The sequence below is a fragment of the Hemicordylus capensis genome, chromosome 4, assembly GCF_027244095.1.
Source record: "Hemicordylus capensis ecotype Gifberg chromosome 4, rHemCap1.1.pri, whole genome shotgun sequence".
NCBI lineage: Eukaryota > Metazoa > Chordata > Lepidosauria > Squamata > Cordylidae > Hemicordylus > Hemicordylus capensis.
Genome location: NC_069660.1, coordinates 95,443,832 through 95,461,767, shown reverse-complemented (window position 1 = coordinate 95,461,767; position 17,936 = coordinate 95,443,832). Strand labels below are relative to the sequence as shown.

The 17,936-nt window shown below is 43.4% G+C and overlaps 1 protein-coding gene and 1 long non-coding RNA gene across 6 annotated transcripts in view; both read left to right on the top strand.

Moving 5' to 3' along the window:
• Positions 1–2,463, top strand: part of GLIS1 (GLIS family zinc finger 1) — a 335,102-nt gene extending 332,639 nt beyond the window's left edge. For all 5 annotated transcript variants that reach the window (XM_053248208.1, XM_053248207.1, XM_053248204.1 and 2 more), the window contains one exon: positions 1,824–2,463. In XM_053248208.1, the coding sequence (XP_053104183.1) occupies positions 1,824–1,963 (140 nt within the window). In that variant the 3' untranslated portion in view covers positions 1,964–2,463. The remainder of the gene's footprint in view (positions 1–1,823) is intronic.
• Positions 2,464–6,284: 3,821 nt separating this feature from the next.
• Positions 6,285–17,936, top strand: part of LOC128324087 (uncharacterized) — a 26,733-nt gene continuing 15,081 nt past the window's right edge. The window contains exon 1 of the long non-coding RNA XR_008306632.1: positions 6,285–6,350. This is a non-coding gene — a long non-coding RNA (uncharacterized LOC128324087). The remainder of the gene's footprint in view (positions 6,351–17,936) is intronic.

Genomic DNA, 17,936 nt, shown 5'->3' with positions numbered 1-17,936 from the left:
GGATAAGGGAAGGCTGCTGTTAACAATTAAGATCCATCACAAAATATAATTTAAGTGTGCACAATGAGAAGCAGACACTGTTTTACAAAAACATTTGCAAGTTGATAGTAATCTTTTAGGCTGCAATCCTGCAAAGTTATGAATTGCACTGGGGGAAATTGCAAATGTAGCCAGCTGTTTTTCAAGTTTCTTCTGCATCACAGATTAGCAGATGAGTTCATTTTAAAACTGCAAAATGACTTGCTGTTCACCTGTGAGAGTGGTTATTAATACTCATTTACAAGCATCCTACTGTGCAAATTGCATCCACATATCTTTGAAGAGTTATAGTTAAACACATTAAAAATAGGGCCAGTTCATAAAACAGCCAAGGAGTCCTTGAATCAGGCTGAAGAGTCATACAACTGGGCCAGTTCATAAAGCAGACAAAGAGGCGGTTCTCACGATTGGTGAGACCTGCCTCCAGGGGTTTGCGGGTAGAGCAGGCATAGCCCGCTCTCCCCGCAGATGATCATTAGCCCTCCCCAGGCGGCCGGATCGGCCACCCACACAATTGCCGGCGCCATGACGGAGCCAGTAGGGGCTTGGGAGTTTGGGGGCCACACAGCCCCCGGGAGTTCCAGCATGCTCTGCGCAAGCGCACAGAGCATGCTGGCGAGATCCCCGAGCCAGGAGACTGCTTTTTAGCCTCCCGGTTGAGAGACTCCTCGTGAGTTGCCCCGCCATGGAGCTGCGCCACAGCAACACACAATCGTATTGCCCAGGTTAGTGGAGCAACCTAGGCTAAGGGGAGGGCTTCCTAAGTGGGTGACCCACTGTGAGGCAACCAGGCTCGCCTACAAGACTGTTCCTCACGATCTGCTAAAACCGGGCTAGGCTCCCCTAGCCCAATTTTAGCCGATCATGAGAATAGCCTCATAGAATCATAGAGTTGGAAGGATCACTGTAGCCCATCTAGTCCAATCCCCCGCTGGATGTGGGAATTCCAGAGCTAGAACACCCCCAACAAATGGCTCTGCTTTGAAGACCTCTAGTGAGGGAGAGTCTGCCACCACCCTAGTTAATTGTCAAACTGTCGTATCATTAAGAAGTTCTTATTAATAAGAAAAGCCCTGTTGGGTCATGCCCAACGCCTATCTAGTCTAGCACCCTGTTTCACACAGTGGCCCACCAGATGCCACTGGAAGCCTACAGGCAGGAGTTGAGAGCATGCCCTCTCTCCTGCTGTTACTCCCCTCCTGGCAGCTTGATGTCCTGCTAGTAAAGCTACCAAGTCGTTCATTGGGAATCACTGTGGATATAAGTTTTATAGTATAATTTCAAGGTTTACAGCTGTTACTCTATGCACTGAAGACTGTAGTTGACAATGTGTCTGTATTGTATATGAAGGAAAGCACAAATGTCTCTTGTGCCACAATTACACATATTGGGAAGCTGCTCCCCCTGCTTCCCCCACATGGTGTGTAGGCCTCCGTTCTGTAATTCAGACAGCTCTCCATTTCATAATTCACATAATCCTCTGATGTGTATTTTTCCCCCCTCCATAGGTGGGAAAGCTGGTGAACTGGAGAGGGTGACAACTTTGAGCAGATAAATGGCAGGAAGGGACAGGGTTGAGCATCCCTTCCTCCCATTGCTTTTCCTGCTCTTGATCATAGTCTCTGAGGCTGCTTTGCATTAGAAAAAAACAAAAGGAAGAATGGTGTGTGTGTGTGTGGGGGGGATATACATGCAACTGAGCACTACAAGTTTGAGCTTCAAACTCAAATTGTGTTTGCCGCCTCCCGGTATTAATCAGTCTCATGTGCTTGCCATATTTTCAGGCTATGAGGTAATTTCTGAAGCACAATGTGTATCTGAAGAAGTAGTCATCAATGGAACAGAAGAAAATAATGGATTTTTCCCAAACGGCACTTTCGAACACTGTTTGAATCACATTCCTCCCATCTACACAGATACCTAAGCCTGACTTGAATTTTCGTCTTCTTTAGCATGCGTATAATGCATTTTGTATTTACACTATTGTTGTTCACCTACTTTTACTGTATTTAGTCTGCAACTTTGTACGTGCTCATTTAAATCAATCCCTCACATGTACCAATCTAGTTTATAAAGGAATATACTGTATAATTATTGGAACCTATTCCTTTGCTGTGGCACTTTGAAAATAATTCTGTTAAAGGAGAAGGAGGGAGCATCTGAAACTGCTTGATGTGTAAGTCCTTTTAGTAAAATATAAATCTAAATTATATAATATGCTTGTAAAGATGTTTTTCCCCTGAAAAGTATGTTTTCAATTTAAGAATTCTGGTCTCTTTAATCACAGTTAATTCATTGGTTGTTTTCTTGACTATAAAAGGACTTCTTTAAAAGTCACAGACCTCATGTACATAAAAGTTTTTACTTACTGAGCTGGTTTTATATTTTCAATTTTACAAGAAAGCATTAAAAACTGGAAACAAGTCTATTGTCTCTCTTTTCTTCACACACACACACACCAACCAACCTTCATCTGCCTTTCTCCAAAACCATAACACTTAGTGCTCGTACAATAGAACCTCCTACTAACAAACAGCTCTGATATTGCAGTTATTGTAGCTCCTCCCAAAACTACAGTTTGGAAAGTTGGTTGCCTGATGGTTGCCTCTCCCCAGTAACTTCACACACAACTTTTCTTTCTTCTAAAGCTGGTGGCTGACATATTGCACAGTGCCCTATGGATCTAAGAGTGGATCACACATGCAGCTTCCAAACCACCAAACGCCCTGTACTCGCTGCTTGAGAACACAGGGCTGTTTGTGTCTCCTAAAGAGTGTGTAATCACTGCTGCATTCCTTCTGCCATTATACCCTTGAGTCTGCAGGATGCTGTGCAGTACGTCAGCCAGTATAACTGATTAATAATTGGCTGCTATATTAGCATATGCTTACTATTTTGACATAGCACTAAATTTTACTCCTGTGTTGGTGCAAGAAGCAACTGTCCTGATCCACAGACTCAGCAATTATGAGGACCCTTCTCCCTTGGTAGTCTTTTGAGGAGTAGGGAATACCTATGGGGACTGGAGCAAACATGAAGCCTACTCTTGTGCTCTTTGATTTCTGTATGAGGTAGAGCACCAAATATTGCAAAGGGTGGATAGATACTGGGCTTTTAACTTCCCACAGCAGTTTCCTCTGCATGTAGGAAAGCAGCTGCATGCACTGATAACCTATTTCTGCATGATACACCTTGCTGAAGACTCATGTTGAACTTTTTATTATGCTGCTTTTTCTTGGGGCAAGTTGATAATACTTTTAAACATCAAAAAGAGATGCAGCATAGAGGACTTCGTATTCTTGAAGTCCATTTTGTCACACAAATAGTTTTTTTAAAAAAAACACATTGTTTAATAAAAATAATAAAGTTGGAAGATAGTACAAATGATTTTAAATGTTCAAGACTAGGCAATGTGTATATCTCCCTCTAGTGGCTAACTGATGTAACTTTAAGGAGCTTGACTATAATTCTCTTCCAGAACAGAGGATATAGTAATGCTCCCAGAAGTAAGTGGGGTGTTCTTTGCACAAGCAACTAAAACTTCAGATTTCAATGGTTCAGCCTCTGTTTTTCAACCCTGATAGTGACATGTTGATCATCACAAGCACTCTCAAAATAAAGACATCACGCTCTTTGCAAATTTTGAACATAAATACCTAATATAAAATACCTAATGAGCTGGAGACATTTCTGTGCAAAAGCCGCCTCCACAGATGAATGCCTACATGGATAAAGAATTATATGCACAAACAGGCATTGTGTGTGCAATTATTTAGTCCTGTGCACAATGGCATGGTTAGAGTGCTGGACTGAGAGTGGGTTCAAATCCCCGCTCAGCCATGAAACCCACTGGGAGACTCTAGGCCAGTAATTTATCTCTTGGCCTAAGCTTCCTCACAGGATTGTTGAGGATAAACATAATCATGCACATCACTCTGGGCTCCTCGGAGAAAGAGCAGGATATAAATGCAAATAATAATATATTTTTAAAACAAACGGCTATGCACAACCAGGACTATGTGCACATAGTTCCAGTTTTATCCAACAGCATGCCCCCCATCTCTTTGCCAAACAAGTAGATGTAATTGCAAGTATCTGATCTGATACTTTGCCCCATGTGCAATGTGTATAGTACTAGATTGGGACAAGTATTTGTAGTGCAGTTGATATAAAAATTTATGATTCAGGGTTATATTAAGGAGATGCTACCTACAATGGCAAACTGGCAATTTTGCACCCTTCTCTTACAACAAAGCAATAAAATGAGATACACAACTATTTGAGTGCCTCATTAGTTCTCTCTATTAGGCAAGAAGTGTTTTTACTCTCTCTAAATGTACAAACAAATTTCTTTCAGTGGCACTTTATTCCTTATCAGAATGTAATTTCTCCTTGTGATACTATAAAAACAATCATGTTCAGTTAATGACCTGAACTAGATTGGTGAGAGGACCATCGGTGGTCAGCATAGTTGGGCATCTTTAAGGACCTACAGCTGACCTTGCTCTCTAACCCTCACATTGGCTTTCCCCCCTTTCTCTCTCACTGCACTGTACAAGTTACTTTGAACACATACGTTACAGGCACATGCTTGATTTAAAATGTTAAATAGCTGGATTTGGTCCACTCACAGATTGGGGTTGTGGCAGGGGGAGGGACATTATTCGCCAAGCTCTCATGGGCACCAATGGACAACCCCGCCCCGCCTTACAAATATCACTGCACAGCATGATCAGTCCGTATCGGGACCACAGCAAGGGGAAAGGTTCATGGTCCCAATCCATTGGGGGTTTGTACTGCTGCTATTTAACATTGAAACAAGAAGTTCTGGTAAGAACTAATCTGCCTACTTCCCTTTCACTATAAGATTAATAATTACTGTCTTCACAAGTTAGCCCGCTTCCACCTCAAATATTCACATATCTGCCATATTGAATTGGAGTGGATGACATCATCACAAACAGTGCTATTGAGGTGTCCCTATAAGCATACCAAATATAGTCCAGATTGGTTAGGCAGTTCACAAGTTAGCCCACTTGCTCCTCAAACAATCATGCATCTGCCATCTTTAACGGGTAGATTACAATACCCCATTAACTACGCTGTTGAGGTGTCCCTATGCGTCATTACAACTGTACTAAATTTGGTTCAAATCTGTTTCCACTTGCGCTTCAGCCATTCACATGTCTGCCAACTTGAATTGGGGTGGATGACATCACAAACTACACTGTTGAGGTGTCCCTACAACTGTACCAAATTGGGTCCAGGCACTGTTTAGTAAAGAGGTTGCCCCCCTTGCCGCCATCCCTACCCCCAGTGATGTCATGTGCAAAGGGGGCAGGGCCTGGGTCCACAGAGCCCAGGAGAGCGCTCCAGAGCTCATTTCTAGGCAGGCAGCCCTCGCTGCCAGATAACGTTCATTTCACTTCCTCAAAATGAACATTATCCACAGTGTGGGATACCTGGAAATAAACTTCAGAGAGCTCCCGCCGGCGGCCCGCACCAGCCCAAAATTGTCTGGGTTTATTTCGGGGTGTGTGTGATTTTTATTAGTGATGCCTCACGGACCGGTATCCAACACCTCATGGACCACTGGTTTAGTTGGTAGGGACACACACACATACACGCACAGAAAACTTTCCTTAACGAAAATAGGCTTTAAAATCTATACAAGTAGCATCTAGTTTGACGCTGGGGAAAAACAAAGGGTTTGTATTTCCTTGCAGAATTGGGCTGTAGCTCAGTGGTAGGGTATCTGCTTTGCATGCAGAAGGTCCCAGGTTCAATACCAGGCATTTCCAGGAAGGACTGTGAAAGACTTCTGCCTGAAACCTTGGAGAGCCACTTCCAGCAAGTGTAGACAGGACTGAGCTAAATGGAGCAAAGATTTGGCTCTGTAAACGGCAACTTCCTACATTCTTCTCTCCTCTAGCCTTCCTTTGGGGTCTCTCTCTGCTTCTCCAGCTCTGTTCCACGCTCTGAACCAGCAGCTCTCTTAACTCTGTGTGCGTGCACAGATTCAGTCCCCAGTTTGCAGGAAGAGAACAAGAAAGTCCCTGCAGGAGAGATGGTGTGAGAGAACCAGGCTTCTTCATGCTCTCTCCCTTCATACTGTGTAATGGTACCACAGTGTGGCAAGATAATTTTTTTTTAAAGAGCAAGGGAAAGGAGTGGCTGCCATTGTTGCTGCTTCCCTCTCCTCCCCACCCCCACTCATACACACACACACACACAGCGGGTGCGGGGGGAGAAGTGTGCCCAAGCCTGACAGCCCTGCATCTAGAATATATACACCCACTGCAGGTCTTCATGTGAGTGTTTCACCTTATTCAAAAGCCCCCAAAACAAATCCAGGGGCCTCTTGTAATGATTTGTTCCAGTTAAGGCTTTTATTTATTTTATATGCATCTAAAATGTTATTTTTCCTTCCTCATTAACCTTGTAGTGATCATCAGCTTTGCTTCTGTTTAAAAAGGAATATACAGTAATAATACTCAGTAAGTACATTTAAGCCAGATATTAGATCTAGCTGTTGTTAATTAGAGGAACACTGTGGTTTCTAAAGTTCTTATGTTGTTTCAGTTTTGTAAGATCTGTTTAACATCCTGCTTCAATTACTTGCTTTGTGATACATAATTTAATAAACCAATGCAGTTGTCTTAACCTGATCCGTCAGTCCAGAATTCCAGCTATAGACACAGGCTCTGGGACTTTTAACAGCTACATGACAACAAACAGGTGAAGCTTCTTAAGGCCAAACCACATCTGACATTCAGAGATCTGTGATAGTATCTCCCTCATTTTTTAAAAAACGGGAAATGAAACTGTGAGGGGGATGCACTTTGGATCAAGGTTGATTTGATTGAGGGATTTTTTAAATGCTTGCTTTCCCTGTGTCGTTTTCCTAACCCTGGTACTGCTATTTGCTCCATGGAGCAAATAGCAGCTAGGCAGAGGAAGGAGGGATTTGGAGACAGAACACAGCACAGAAAAAGGTGTTTAAAAAAGAAAAAATGTCCGGATGCAAATTAGGCCTCCAGTGCAGGGGCGTAGCTAGGGGGAGGGGGCCTGTGCTCATCCCTCTCTCCAGCGCCCCCCCCCCCAGAGTAAGGGAGATCATGAAGAAACTAGGGAGGGGTGGAGCTGGAGGGCCCGTGTTCTTTGGACTCTTTCGCTCAGTTATAGCTAGGCCCTTGCTCCAGTGGATGTCAGCCACTATCACTGGATGAAGATCTGGCAGGGCCACCTTCAGCTGCCAGTCAGCCCCATTTCTAGGCCTCCACAAACTTACTCCATTAGAAGAGAATCCACAGCTAAGTTTCCCCTTACTCCCAACATTTTCTAACAAGGAAAAGAAGATGGGAAGACAAAGGAGAATGAATGCCCTTCCAACTTTCTTCCTTTCTAGAAAAGAGAGAGATGGGGAAAGGGAAATAACACAGGAGGGAGGGCAGGAAGGAGGGAAAGCAAGCAGGAAGGCAAAGATAGAGGGGAAGCAAAAAATAAAAATAAAAAAAATAGAGGTGCCTTGCATCTAATGGGGAAGAGTAAAGGAAAACACTGACATGCTGCACAGTCTCCCATGCACGTTTAGCGTACCACAAGTACTGCTGCATCTTCCTAATGGCAGTTACAAAAGCACACACTCACACAACACTGAAATTGTGAGAGGGAGTTCTGCAGTCGCACAACCATTGGAAACGATGGTCTGAGATCACACAACTTTGGTGTTTGGGTAAGTATGCGCTTTCACAACTGCCACTGGGAAGATGCAGCAGTGCTGGCAGTGCACTAAATGTGCACTGCATAGAGGCTGCATGGTATGTCAGCCACTGATAGAACTTTTGTATAAGGTTATAAAGATTGAAAGGGAACAGTATTCATTTTTCCGCCTCCTCTATTTCTAAAAAACAACCTACATTCTTATTAAACTTCTTATATTCATCATAATTGACCCAAATGCACAAAAACCTAGATCCCAGAGCTTTTTTTTTTTTTTACTGCACAAAATGTGTTCAGCAGCACATTAGAAGAAACCTTGCTATAAGAAAGGAGGAAGTTATCAGGCACATGGCTGAACACCATGCTCTTTTCTAAGGAAGGAGTTCTCCTCTGCCCTCTCAAGCCCAGTGGCTGCCCTGCCTCCATGAGGAAGGAAGTTAGCTCGCAGAGTCTCTTATCAATGGCTGTGTGAAGGAGATTCCACTGGTCACTGGGTTGGTACTAATGATACCATCCCTGCCCATGTGATTAGGAAAGGGACATGCTGAGAGCAAGTCTATCAGGACATTGGGGAGCTGTTAATTTGAATGGCCCCTCTACACGCACTGCAAATACTTCTTCACACAAGTCATTGGAGCGAGTGTACAGGGGTCATTTGGATGAATAGCTCTCCCACACAATAAAGGGACATACCACGAGGGTGTTGGGATGTCCAAGGAGGGCATTCTGATGGGCACATCCTGGGTGCACCCCCTTCCCAATAGCATGAGCAGGGACAATACAACCCAGACCCAAACAGTCTCTGTGTGATGGTGCTGCTTTGCTGAAAACCAGAGCTTCTGAACCTGCAGAGAGAGGCTAAGCCCCTTCCCTTGCCATCAACTGGCAGAAAGCCACTATAATCTCCCCAATACACCAACCCCATTTAAAAAAAAAATAACATGAGTTACTCTGTGCCTGGAAAATAAAGGAAAAACTAAGATAATTTACACACATCACAAAATTAGATCAGACTCGTGAAATGAGCCAATTATTTTTCTTAGTTGTATTAGTTAACTACTTTAAGGTAATAAAGTAAACAAATGACTGTATGGAAAGGGAATTGACTAGTATTCTCACAATTGTTGATGGTGGCAACTGTACAAGAAAATAAGAAAAACAGTTATTCTGTATGTATAGTAATAACTACAAATATGGAAGCAATTAGAGCACACTTGAGCATTTTCTCATTGTCTAGAACAGATCATGAAAGAAACCATGCAAAATGATTGTTACTTAATCAAGTTCATATGTATTTAATTCAATTATTCAATGATAACATACTGCTATTGATAATTAAAGAATCAGAGAAGTACAAGGACACCCAAAGAGCTGACAACGGCATTCCATTCCAAAGTTAGGAGAAAGCTGTTCGCCACATTTAACCATGGTGTTAGTTTCTCTGAACTCTGTTAAGTTACACCCAGAATAAACCTGGCACTCTGAAACAAGAGTGCAAACATCAGAGTTTTTTTTCAGATTTTGGAATGAGCTAATCTCTTGGGGAATAAAACCTTGCAGATTTTCAGAATTTGGAAGACCTTAGAAGTCTGTGTACTTTGGCTGCAAAGTGACTAGCTATTTGCAGCTACAAAACCAACCATACTATGGAAGAAATTTTATAAACATGACAAACTGTATAAAATACTGAAGCATTTCTAGAGTTGTTGTAACCAGGTTTTCAAGGCAATCACTCAAAACAGGCATCCTCAACGTTGGGCCCCCAGATGTTATTGGACTTCAACTCCCATAATCCCCAACCAAAGGCCACTGGGGTTTAGGATTATGGGAGTTGAAGTCCACTAACATCTGGGGGCCCAACACTGAGGATTCCTGACTCAAATGACCCCATGTATTATTTGGGGAGGCTGTTCTCATGAGCAACCAACCCTAGGCTTTGCTGCCCGCGAGAACTGCTGGGATCCATGCAGATCGTGGCGGTGCTGCGGCACCAAACCCAGCACCGAAGGTTAAAGGCCCTTAATCTGGCAGTTTGCATCTTGTGCTTACACTAAGATGTGGGCCTAGAGTGGCCATCCCCTGGGGAATCCCCTAGTGCACTGTGTTCTGCACGGGATGCACTGTGGGATACCTGGAGGCCAGGACAATGAGTCATGGCTTCCAAGCAATCCGCCCGGCTCCGCTTTGCAGGAAGCAGCACTGATCATGTGGGAGAATGCTCTGTGCTCCCACCAAGCATAGGATGATCATCATCCGGGGGCGGGGGAGGCAACGTTTGCGAAGCCTTCCCCCCACCTGCCTGCTTGCCTGGAAGATCATGTGACTGGCCCCAGGATGGGACTTGCACAATAACCTTTCTTCTTTCACAGAGGGTTTTTTTTTTTTTTTTAAGTCACCCGGCGGTGAGATTCATGTCAGAATGGGATTGTGTGAAGTATCCAATATAAGGCTGACTTTCTAGCTATAATTTAAAATCCCGATTGTAGAGACCAGCCCTTCCTCTCCCCTAAAGAGTAAACCGGAAGTGAATCATGTCCTGACTAACAGGCTAGTGAACTCCAGGGATCAGCCAATCAGCACACCAGGTGGGTGGGACCTAGAGAGTCATGGGGAGGAAGAGAAGGGTTTGTTTGTGAGAAGCAGCTAGGCTGGAGGTGAGAGAAGGATGGGCAGAAGGCTGAGTGAGGAGCTGTGGAGTTTTGCTGCCTCATGGTCAAAAGATAGCCTGGAAAATTATCTCAAGGACGGACATCTGCAGATCCTTGAGAGACATGATTGCAGGAAGCTTGACTCTCATCAGTTGTTGTGTGAGTTTTCAAGGAAAATGGGATTCAGCATAGGGAACAGTTAGATTTAGTCAGATTTTGCATTAGAAACTTATATTTCTCTTGTGTGTTTTGCATATCCCTGAAACCAAACTATTGTTGTTTACCTGTAACATAACTAAGCTAAGCTTGCACCCATGCAGCTAGGGCATTGCAAAAAAACCTCTGTAAACTTTTAGAGGTGTTTATGTATTTTCTTACATCCATGTTCTTTGCAACTGGGTAGCCACAAATTTTATAAAGTGTGCAATACCAATATAATCTGGAATGCTTTTTGAAGGATTCTTGTAACTACTGAGTATTGCTTTTGTTTACCTGTAACTAAAAGCTGAGTGAACCTCAGATGGAAGCTGTCTGTAGTATTTTGAATAAAGCTTTTTTTCCCCCTTTGCATTTTAAAAGCTTCTCTGAGTGGATGTTTGACTCAGGGATGTGGGGCTGGAAGGGGGTTTTCTCTAGTGCAACACACCTCATTATGTTCAGCAAATCTACCAGTTTCCTCACCACTATCATGTAGGTAGGCTTCTGTAGTTGTTTTATTTTATTTGGCCGTTGGCCGTAATAAAGTGGATGATGATGATGATGATGATGATGATGATGATGATGATGGTAGGCATGTGGAAGGTTTTTGTACTTTTCCAATAACAGAGGAAAGAGAGTTTCCCTGGGATTCCACCCAAGGGTGTGTGGGGGCAGGGGTTCAAACTCTGTTGATAATGGGGGTGAGGTGGCAGCCTTGAAGTACGAGGAATAAAGGAAGGTTTGGGAGGAAGCCTTTGCCAGAAAGCTCAGAGGGGATGATTCAGCATTTTTCTTCCCCTCATGTGGGCCTGCTCTGAGACAAAGGCTGGTAATCTGGCACACTGATGGTCGCTTGTGGTAGAAGTTTAGTATTAACCAGATCCCAGTCAATCTCATGGGTGTGTTACCATGCTTGCTTGTACATTATTATTATTATTATTATTATTATTAATTTGATTTCTATACCGCCCTTCCAAAAATGGCTCAGGGCAGTTTACACAGAGAAATAACAAATAAATAAGATGGAACCCTGTCCCCAAAGGGCTCACAATCTAAAAAGAAACATAAGATAGATACCAGCAACAGTCACTGGAGGTACTGTACTGGGGGTGAATAGGGCCAGTTACTCTCTCCCTGCTAAATAAAGAGAATCACCACATTAAAAGGTGCCTCTTTGCCAAGTTAGCAGGGGTTAGCATATGTCTTTTACACACCTGTGTACCACTGTTCCCTCTAAGGGGTGCTTTTGCACAATCATTTTTTTAATGTCCACTCAGTCAATTTTAGATCCCACTCAGGTTGAATCAGGAAAGCCCCACTCTGAATTCACATGCGCACACAATGCCTTGATACTGCCTCCCAGAATAAAACTCATTCTACACACAGATGAAAAAGGTTAGAGAGAACACTGCTGTGCCCCTAGTTTGCATGTCCAAGACAGGAACACTGAAATAGTTCTGGTAGAATTACCCTGGTAGAAGAAGAAACTGCTTCCATTATGCAGCTGCCAAACATAAAACAGAAAGCAAGACCAACTATTGTATGTCCAGGATACAGTAATGCTGGCCAGGATATTTGCAGCCACAACTAGTGAGCAAGAGCCAAGTAAGAGCCAACTACTGAACAAGCATGCATAACATCAGGACCATTTGTCTAGAGAGAGTGGAGTGTCATAGTAGACTATCTTGGGGGAGGCAGAGTCAGGAGGCCAGGACTTTTCCAAAATGCAGCTTTATTAAAGGTGGGGAAAAAATATTTTGACATGTTCAAGTGGCCATGAAGGAATTGGCTTTGGAGTAGCACAGAGAGAAATGGAGGGGCAGAGTGTAACCAAGTTTCAAAACCCAAAGAGAAGAAAAAGGGAGAGGAGGAAGGAAGAGCTCTTCTTTTTTACCAGGGAGAGATATAACCATCGAAGGAAATATTTCCAGGCTGCTGAGAGTCTTTTATCCATTGGGAGCAGTATCCTAGTATGCATAGTAAGCACTGAAATCCAAAAGAATCAAGGGTATCTGAAGAGCACCCAGTCCAAATTTTCTAAGGAACACTTTGCACCGTGTGTAATAACAAGCCAGGTTCAAAGCATGGGGTGCAGGATTGTTAGAGTGCCAGACAGGCAGTTATCTAGGAGTCTTGTAAGAAATGAAGACAACGGCCTGGTTCACACACTCATACAAATCTAGGTTTCATTTGGGTTACCGACATTAGTGTGGTTGTGTAAAAGCATGGCGAGGCAAGAATCTCAGATTCATAAACCACCTTGGCGTGGGTTCGCACAATCATAGTAAATTCAAATGACTGTGTGAACCAGGCCAAAGTGTATGACCAGGATCTACTCTCATCTGAGGCAGAGTAGAGGTCCTGGGGAAGAATGGAACAAGAGAATTCCAGGACAGGCTTGGGCAGAGTGTCTGCCAGCAGGCCTCATCCTAAAAGCACGCTAAGCTCAATTATAAGGATTGGAACAAAAACAACAAAAGACAGGAGAAGATTTTGAAAGGGGCTTCCTGGATGACAGCAGGACATGGAGGGGTATGCTAATATCTGGTCATGGGGCTAAGTAGGTGAGACCATCCTAGTTGGTAGGAGATGAAAGTAAATGAGACAATTAATCAGGGGCAGGGTTTGATTTGATTGTATTAAGGTGAAGTCAGGTTGGTCTGTTCAGACTTCTGTGATCCTGGGACCATGGCTGCTTGGCCAGGCGATTATTTACTACTACTACTACTACTGTAGCTGCTTTGGCAACTGGATGGAGATGAATAATAAAACTTTTTTTTTTTTTTTGCACTGGGGAAAATATAGTTAGTTGACAATACACCCACATTTGGGAACAATTTCATAATCTTTTGTACCCGTTTTACTGAGGAAAATAGTAGCATAAGCACAAGTGACATCAGCTCTATCAGTATAAAGTGCACTCTAGCAGATCCTGACTGTGTGGTGGTTGTATCCATGCCCTTCAGCTTGCATGCCGTAAGGTGGCATCAGCAGGCTCCAAGTTCACAGATGTCATGGCTGTGCAGTGCAAAAATCACATGGAGCCAATCCAATGCGAATGTAATGACTTCTGAAGACGAATCGCATGCTCCCCGCTGGGACGGGGCGGTGGGTGCAGGGTTGCACCAAAGATGATTTTCTATTGCATCTTCAGCGCACTGCTGTGCTCCCAAACGATCCATGCGGCTCTTTGCACCACGGATCAGTGAAGGCCAGGACTCATTCTCCTGGCATCTACATAACCCACAATGCACTGAGAGGAAAGCATTGTGTGCACCAGTGTGATCCATTGGGGGATACTCCCATGCAAAGTGTGGTGCATTGGGGGTGCAATGAGTGTGGTTCATTGGGGGATGCCCCTGTGCAAAGGGTGCTCTAGGCACCCATCACTGTGTGCGCTTGAGCTGCAAACAGCCTGAGCACACACACAACCCTGGCACTGGGGCTGAAGACCGGGGTAAAAAGCTGGGTCAGACGGGCGGGCAGCACCAGTATCCACACGGATCCCGGTGCTTCATATGTGCAGTCTAACCCAGGCCGGGCTGCCCTAGCCTGGGTTAGGCTGTGTTTGTGAATACCTTTGCTGTCTGCTTCAAAGTTATATTTTGTGGAAATGTCCTTAGATTCATCTGGAATATAGAAGCATAGGAAGCTTCCTTACACCAAGTCAGGCCACTGGTCCATCTAGCTCTGCCATCGAGCTACAGCCCCATATGGCATCATGGGCATGATATATGCACTCAGGAACATTCATGGATGTGCACACAAATGCACAAATCATTATGCAGAAAAAAAGAGACTATTTTCAATTGAGCTGGGCTCACCGATGGCCTTGCTGCTGCTAAGAAATATTTCTCATGATGGCAGTAGCAGAGCCTTTACCAAAGATCCGAGTGGACAATCAGGAGCATGTGGGAGAGGGCAGGCCTTCAAGGAAAGCTGGTCCCAAGCCAGTTAGGACATTAAAAACAATAACCAGCCCTTTAAATTGGGCTTAGAAATGAACTGGAAGCCCGAGCAGATGGAATAGCCATGCCAACATGCTCCACAAAGCTGGCTTGGATACAACTGCAGCACCTGGCCACATTTTGGGCTAGTTGAAGGTCCCATAAGCTCTTCAAAGAGGCTCCATGTACAGCAAGCTACTGTAATCCATAGAACTAAGGCATGTGATAGAACTAAGGCATGTGTGCTCACGGCCAGTTCTCCCTTCTCCAGGAATGGGTACATCTGGCACACTGCCTAAGTGGATAAAAGCTACTCCTTGCCACAACTGCCACCAAGCCATCCAGGCACGAAGCCAGGTTGAGCAGCACTCTTAGGCTGCAAACCTGATTCGTCAAGGCTGAGTATCCAAAACCAAAGTATCAAGGCTGAGTATAGCCCCATCCAAAACAGGCTATAATGGGTTGTCATGTTGACCCAAAGCACTTTTGTCTAGTCTGCTGAATATAATGCTACTAATTATCTGCTATGTTATTTGGCTTAGTGTTTTGCAATAATAAATAAAAGTGATTTAAAACAACCACCACCCTCATGCAGGCAATACGCATGCTGGTGTTATTCTTGTCCCTCCCTATTTGCTTTCCTGCCCAGTCACTGCTGCTGCCCCCTCCACTGTCTGGAAGTAAAAGCACCCTACAGCTAGATGCCCACGTTTGGTGGTTATATTCCTGTTGCTATCAAATTGTACCTAGCCAAATCCATGCCACAACTTTTATATGGCACCCAATTAGGCCCCTATATCAGTTTTGTTACTCTGGAAAGGATTCAGTCAGGTTTCCTGAGAGCTCTCTTTTCTACACCCAGATGCACTGCTAGTGTGGTGATCTGCCAGGAGACTGGTTTACTAAAGGTAGAAACTAGGGCTTAGCTATCAATAATCTATTACTGTCTGAAACGTCATCTTTGACCAGAAGGACTCATACCTAAATTTTCAACGGTTATGCCTCAACCGCCCTGGTGCTTGAAGATAGTTAACAAACTTCTCCTTGGATTAGCTCCAGATCCCTTAACGGGCCTTGTGAAAGAAAAAAAGAGGGGGGGGGAGGTCCGCCAGCAATGGGAAGATATTGAGTTGCTGAATAAGGTGGCCTGTTTGCCTGCATTCTATAGATCATTAAAGATCGGGGCAGGTCTTTCCTCTGCATCATACTTGTTCTCTATTACTTTTTCTAAGTTTCGCTGGGCCTTTTCGAGAGCCCGCTTCAATGCTTTCCCGTCGGCTCTGCTTACTGGGAAGTTTCAGCATCTACCCATGGAGGCTCGGTTTTGTCCCTGCAGTTCTGGTGAAATCGAAACGATTGCTTACGTTTTACTGAATTGTAGCTTTTATCGGGATATTAGGCACCGTTTGATTTTACCCCTATTGATTAGATTCCCTGGACACCCTGATGATTTTTTAGTTAAATTTTTACTTGCGGATAACAATTCCTCTATCTCCTATATTGTAGCAAAATTCTGTTATATAGCCATTAGGGTGCACAGCTCCCTGACTGATTCAAAAGGGAACTCAGACTGTTTATAAGAGTGCTGCGATGCCAATTTGGTACTGCTCCAATCACTACTGTGATATCTGTTTTCTGTCATAGTAATCTTTGTAAATTTTGGTTTTATATTTGGTCAATGGCTGTAAATAAACAATGTACTAATTTACTAGATGCCCAAGTTGGAAGTGACACCATCTCCTTCTGAATCATGTATGTACCCAACTGTGGGGTACTTTGTTTCTCAAATGAAGGAGTGAATGGTGTGGCGGCAGCAGTCAGGAGAGCAAACAAGGAAAGAAGTGTGTGTGTGTGTGTGTATGTTTGATTAGCTGGTATGCACAAGAAGTGTTCACATTCACAGTGCTGTAAATTCCCTTTCTTTATTAAATCTGTCTTCATCTAATGCTGTAAGCCCCTTTCTATATTACATCTGTCTTCATCTAATGCTGTAAGCCCTTTTCTATATTACATCTGTCTTCATCCTTACATATCATCTGATGTTAGCGGAAACAATATTTTTTTCAAAGAGATACAGGTGAAACTCGGAAAATTAGAATATCGTGCAAAAGTCCATTAATTTCAGTAATGCAAATTAAAAGGTGAAACTGATATATGAGACAGACGCATTACATGCAAAGCGAGATAAGTCAAGCCTTAATTTGTTATAATTGTCATGATCATGGCGTACAGCTCATGAGAACCCCAAATCCACAATCCCAGAAAATTAGAATATTACATGGAACCATTAAGACAAGGATTGAAGAATAGAACAATATCGGACCTCTGAAAAGTATAAGCATGCATATGTATTCAGTACTTGGTTTGGGCCCCTTTTGCAGCAATTACTGCCTCAATGCGGCGTGGCATGGATGCTATCAGCCTGTGGCACTGATGAGGTATTATGGAAGACCAGGATGCTTCATTAGCGGCCTTCAGCAATTCTGCATTGTTTGGTCTCATGTCTCTCATCCTTCTCTTGGCAATTCCCCATAGATTCTCTATGGGGTCAGGTCAGGTGAGTTTGCTGGCCAATCAAGCACAGTACACTGTATACTTTTCGGAGGTCCGATATTGTTCTATTCTTCAATCCTTGTCTTATTGGTTCCATGTAATATTCTAATTTTCTGGGATTGTGGATTTGGGGTTCTCATGAGCTGTACGCCATGATCATCACAATTATAACAAATTAAGGCTTGACTTATCTCACTTTGCATGTAATGCGTCTGTCTCATATATCAGTTTCACCTTTTAATTTGCATTACTGAAATTAATGGACTTTTGGACCATATTCTAATTTTCCGAGTTTCACCTGTAATTCCTTAGGTTGAGCCATCAAGTGTTACAAATTATGGACCTACCCACATTTTGTTCAGAATCTAGAGGAGTTCTTCATAGGAATACTTGCTTGATGCATGTATAAATGCACTTTTGTTCACTACATGCACTTTTGCATTTAGATAAGAAAGTTCACTTTCTGAGGTAATACAACAATTGTTTCTGTAAACAACTGGACCACCAAGTATCAGCCAAACTGCTCCCAACACAATTTCTCCATCCAGCCCATCATTCTTTTTGTTAGGCTAAGCACAAGAATCAGGTTCAGCACATGCTGAAACTGCTCTCATTGCATGCACCCTTGAACCCTTGTTTATGAAAAGAATTCAAAATGACATAATCTAAAGCCTTCTTAAGACAAAGCATTACTTGCTGCTTTCCTATCACATTTATTTGGAAGTCATAGCTCTTGTTAAAAATCTTTTGGGGGGGCTGCTTATAATTAGGCATATAAACCTTATTGGGCACAGAAAACAGAGCTTTCACTCAGACCTGATACAGCTGG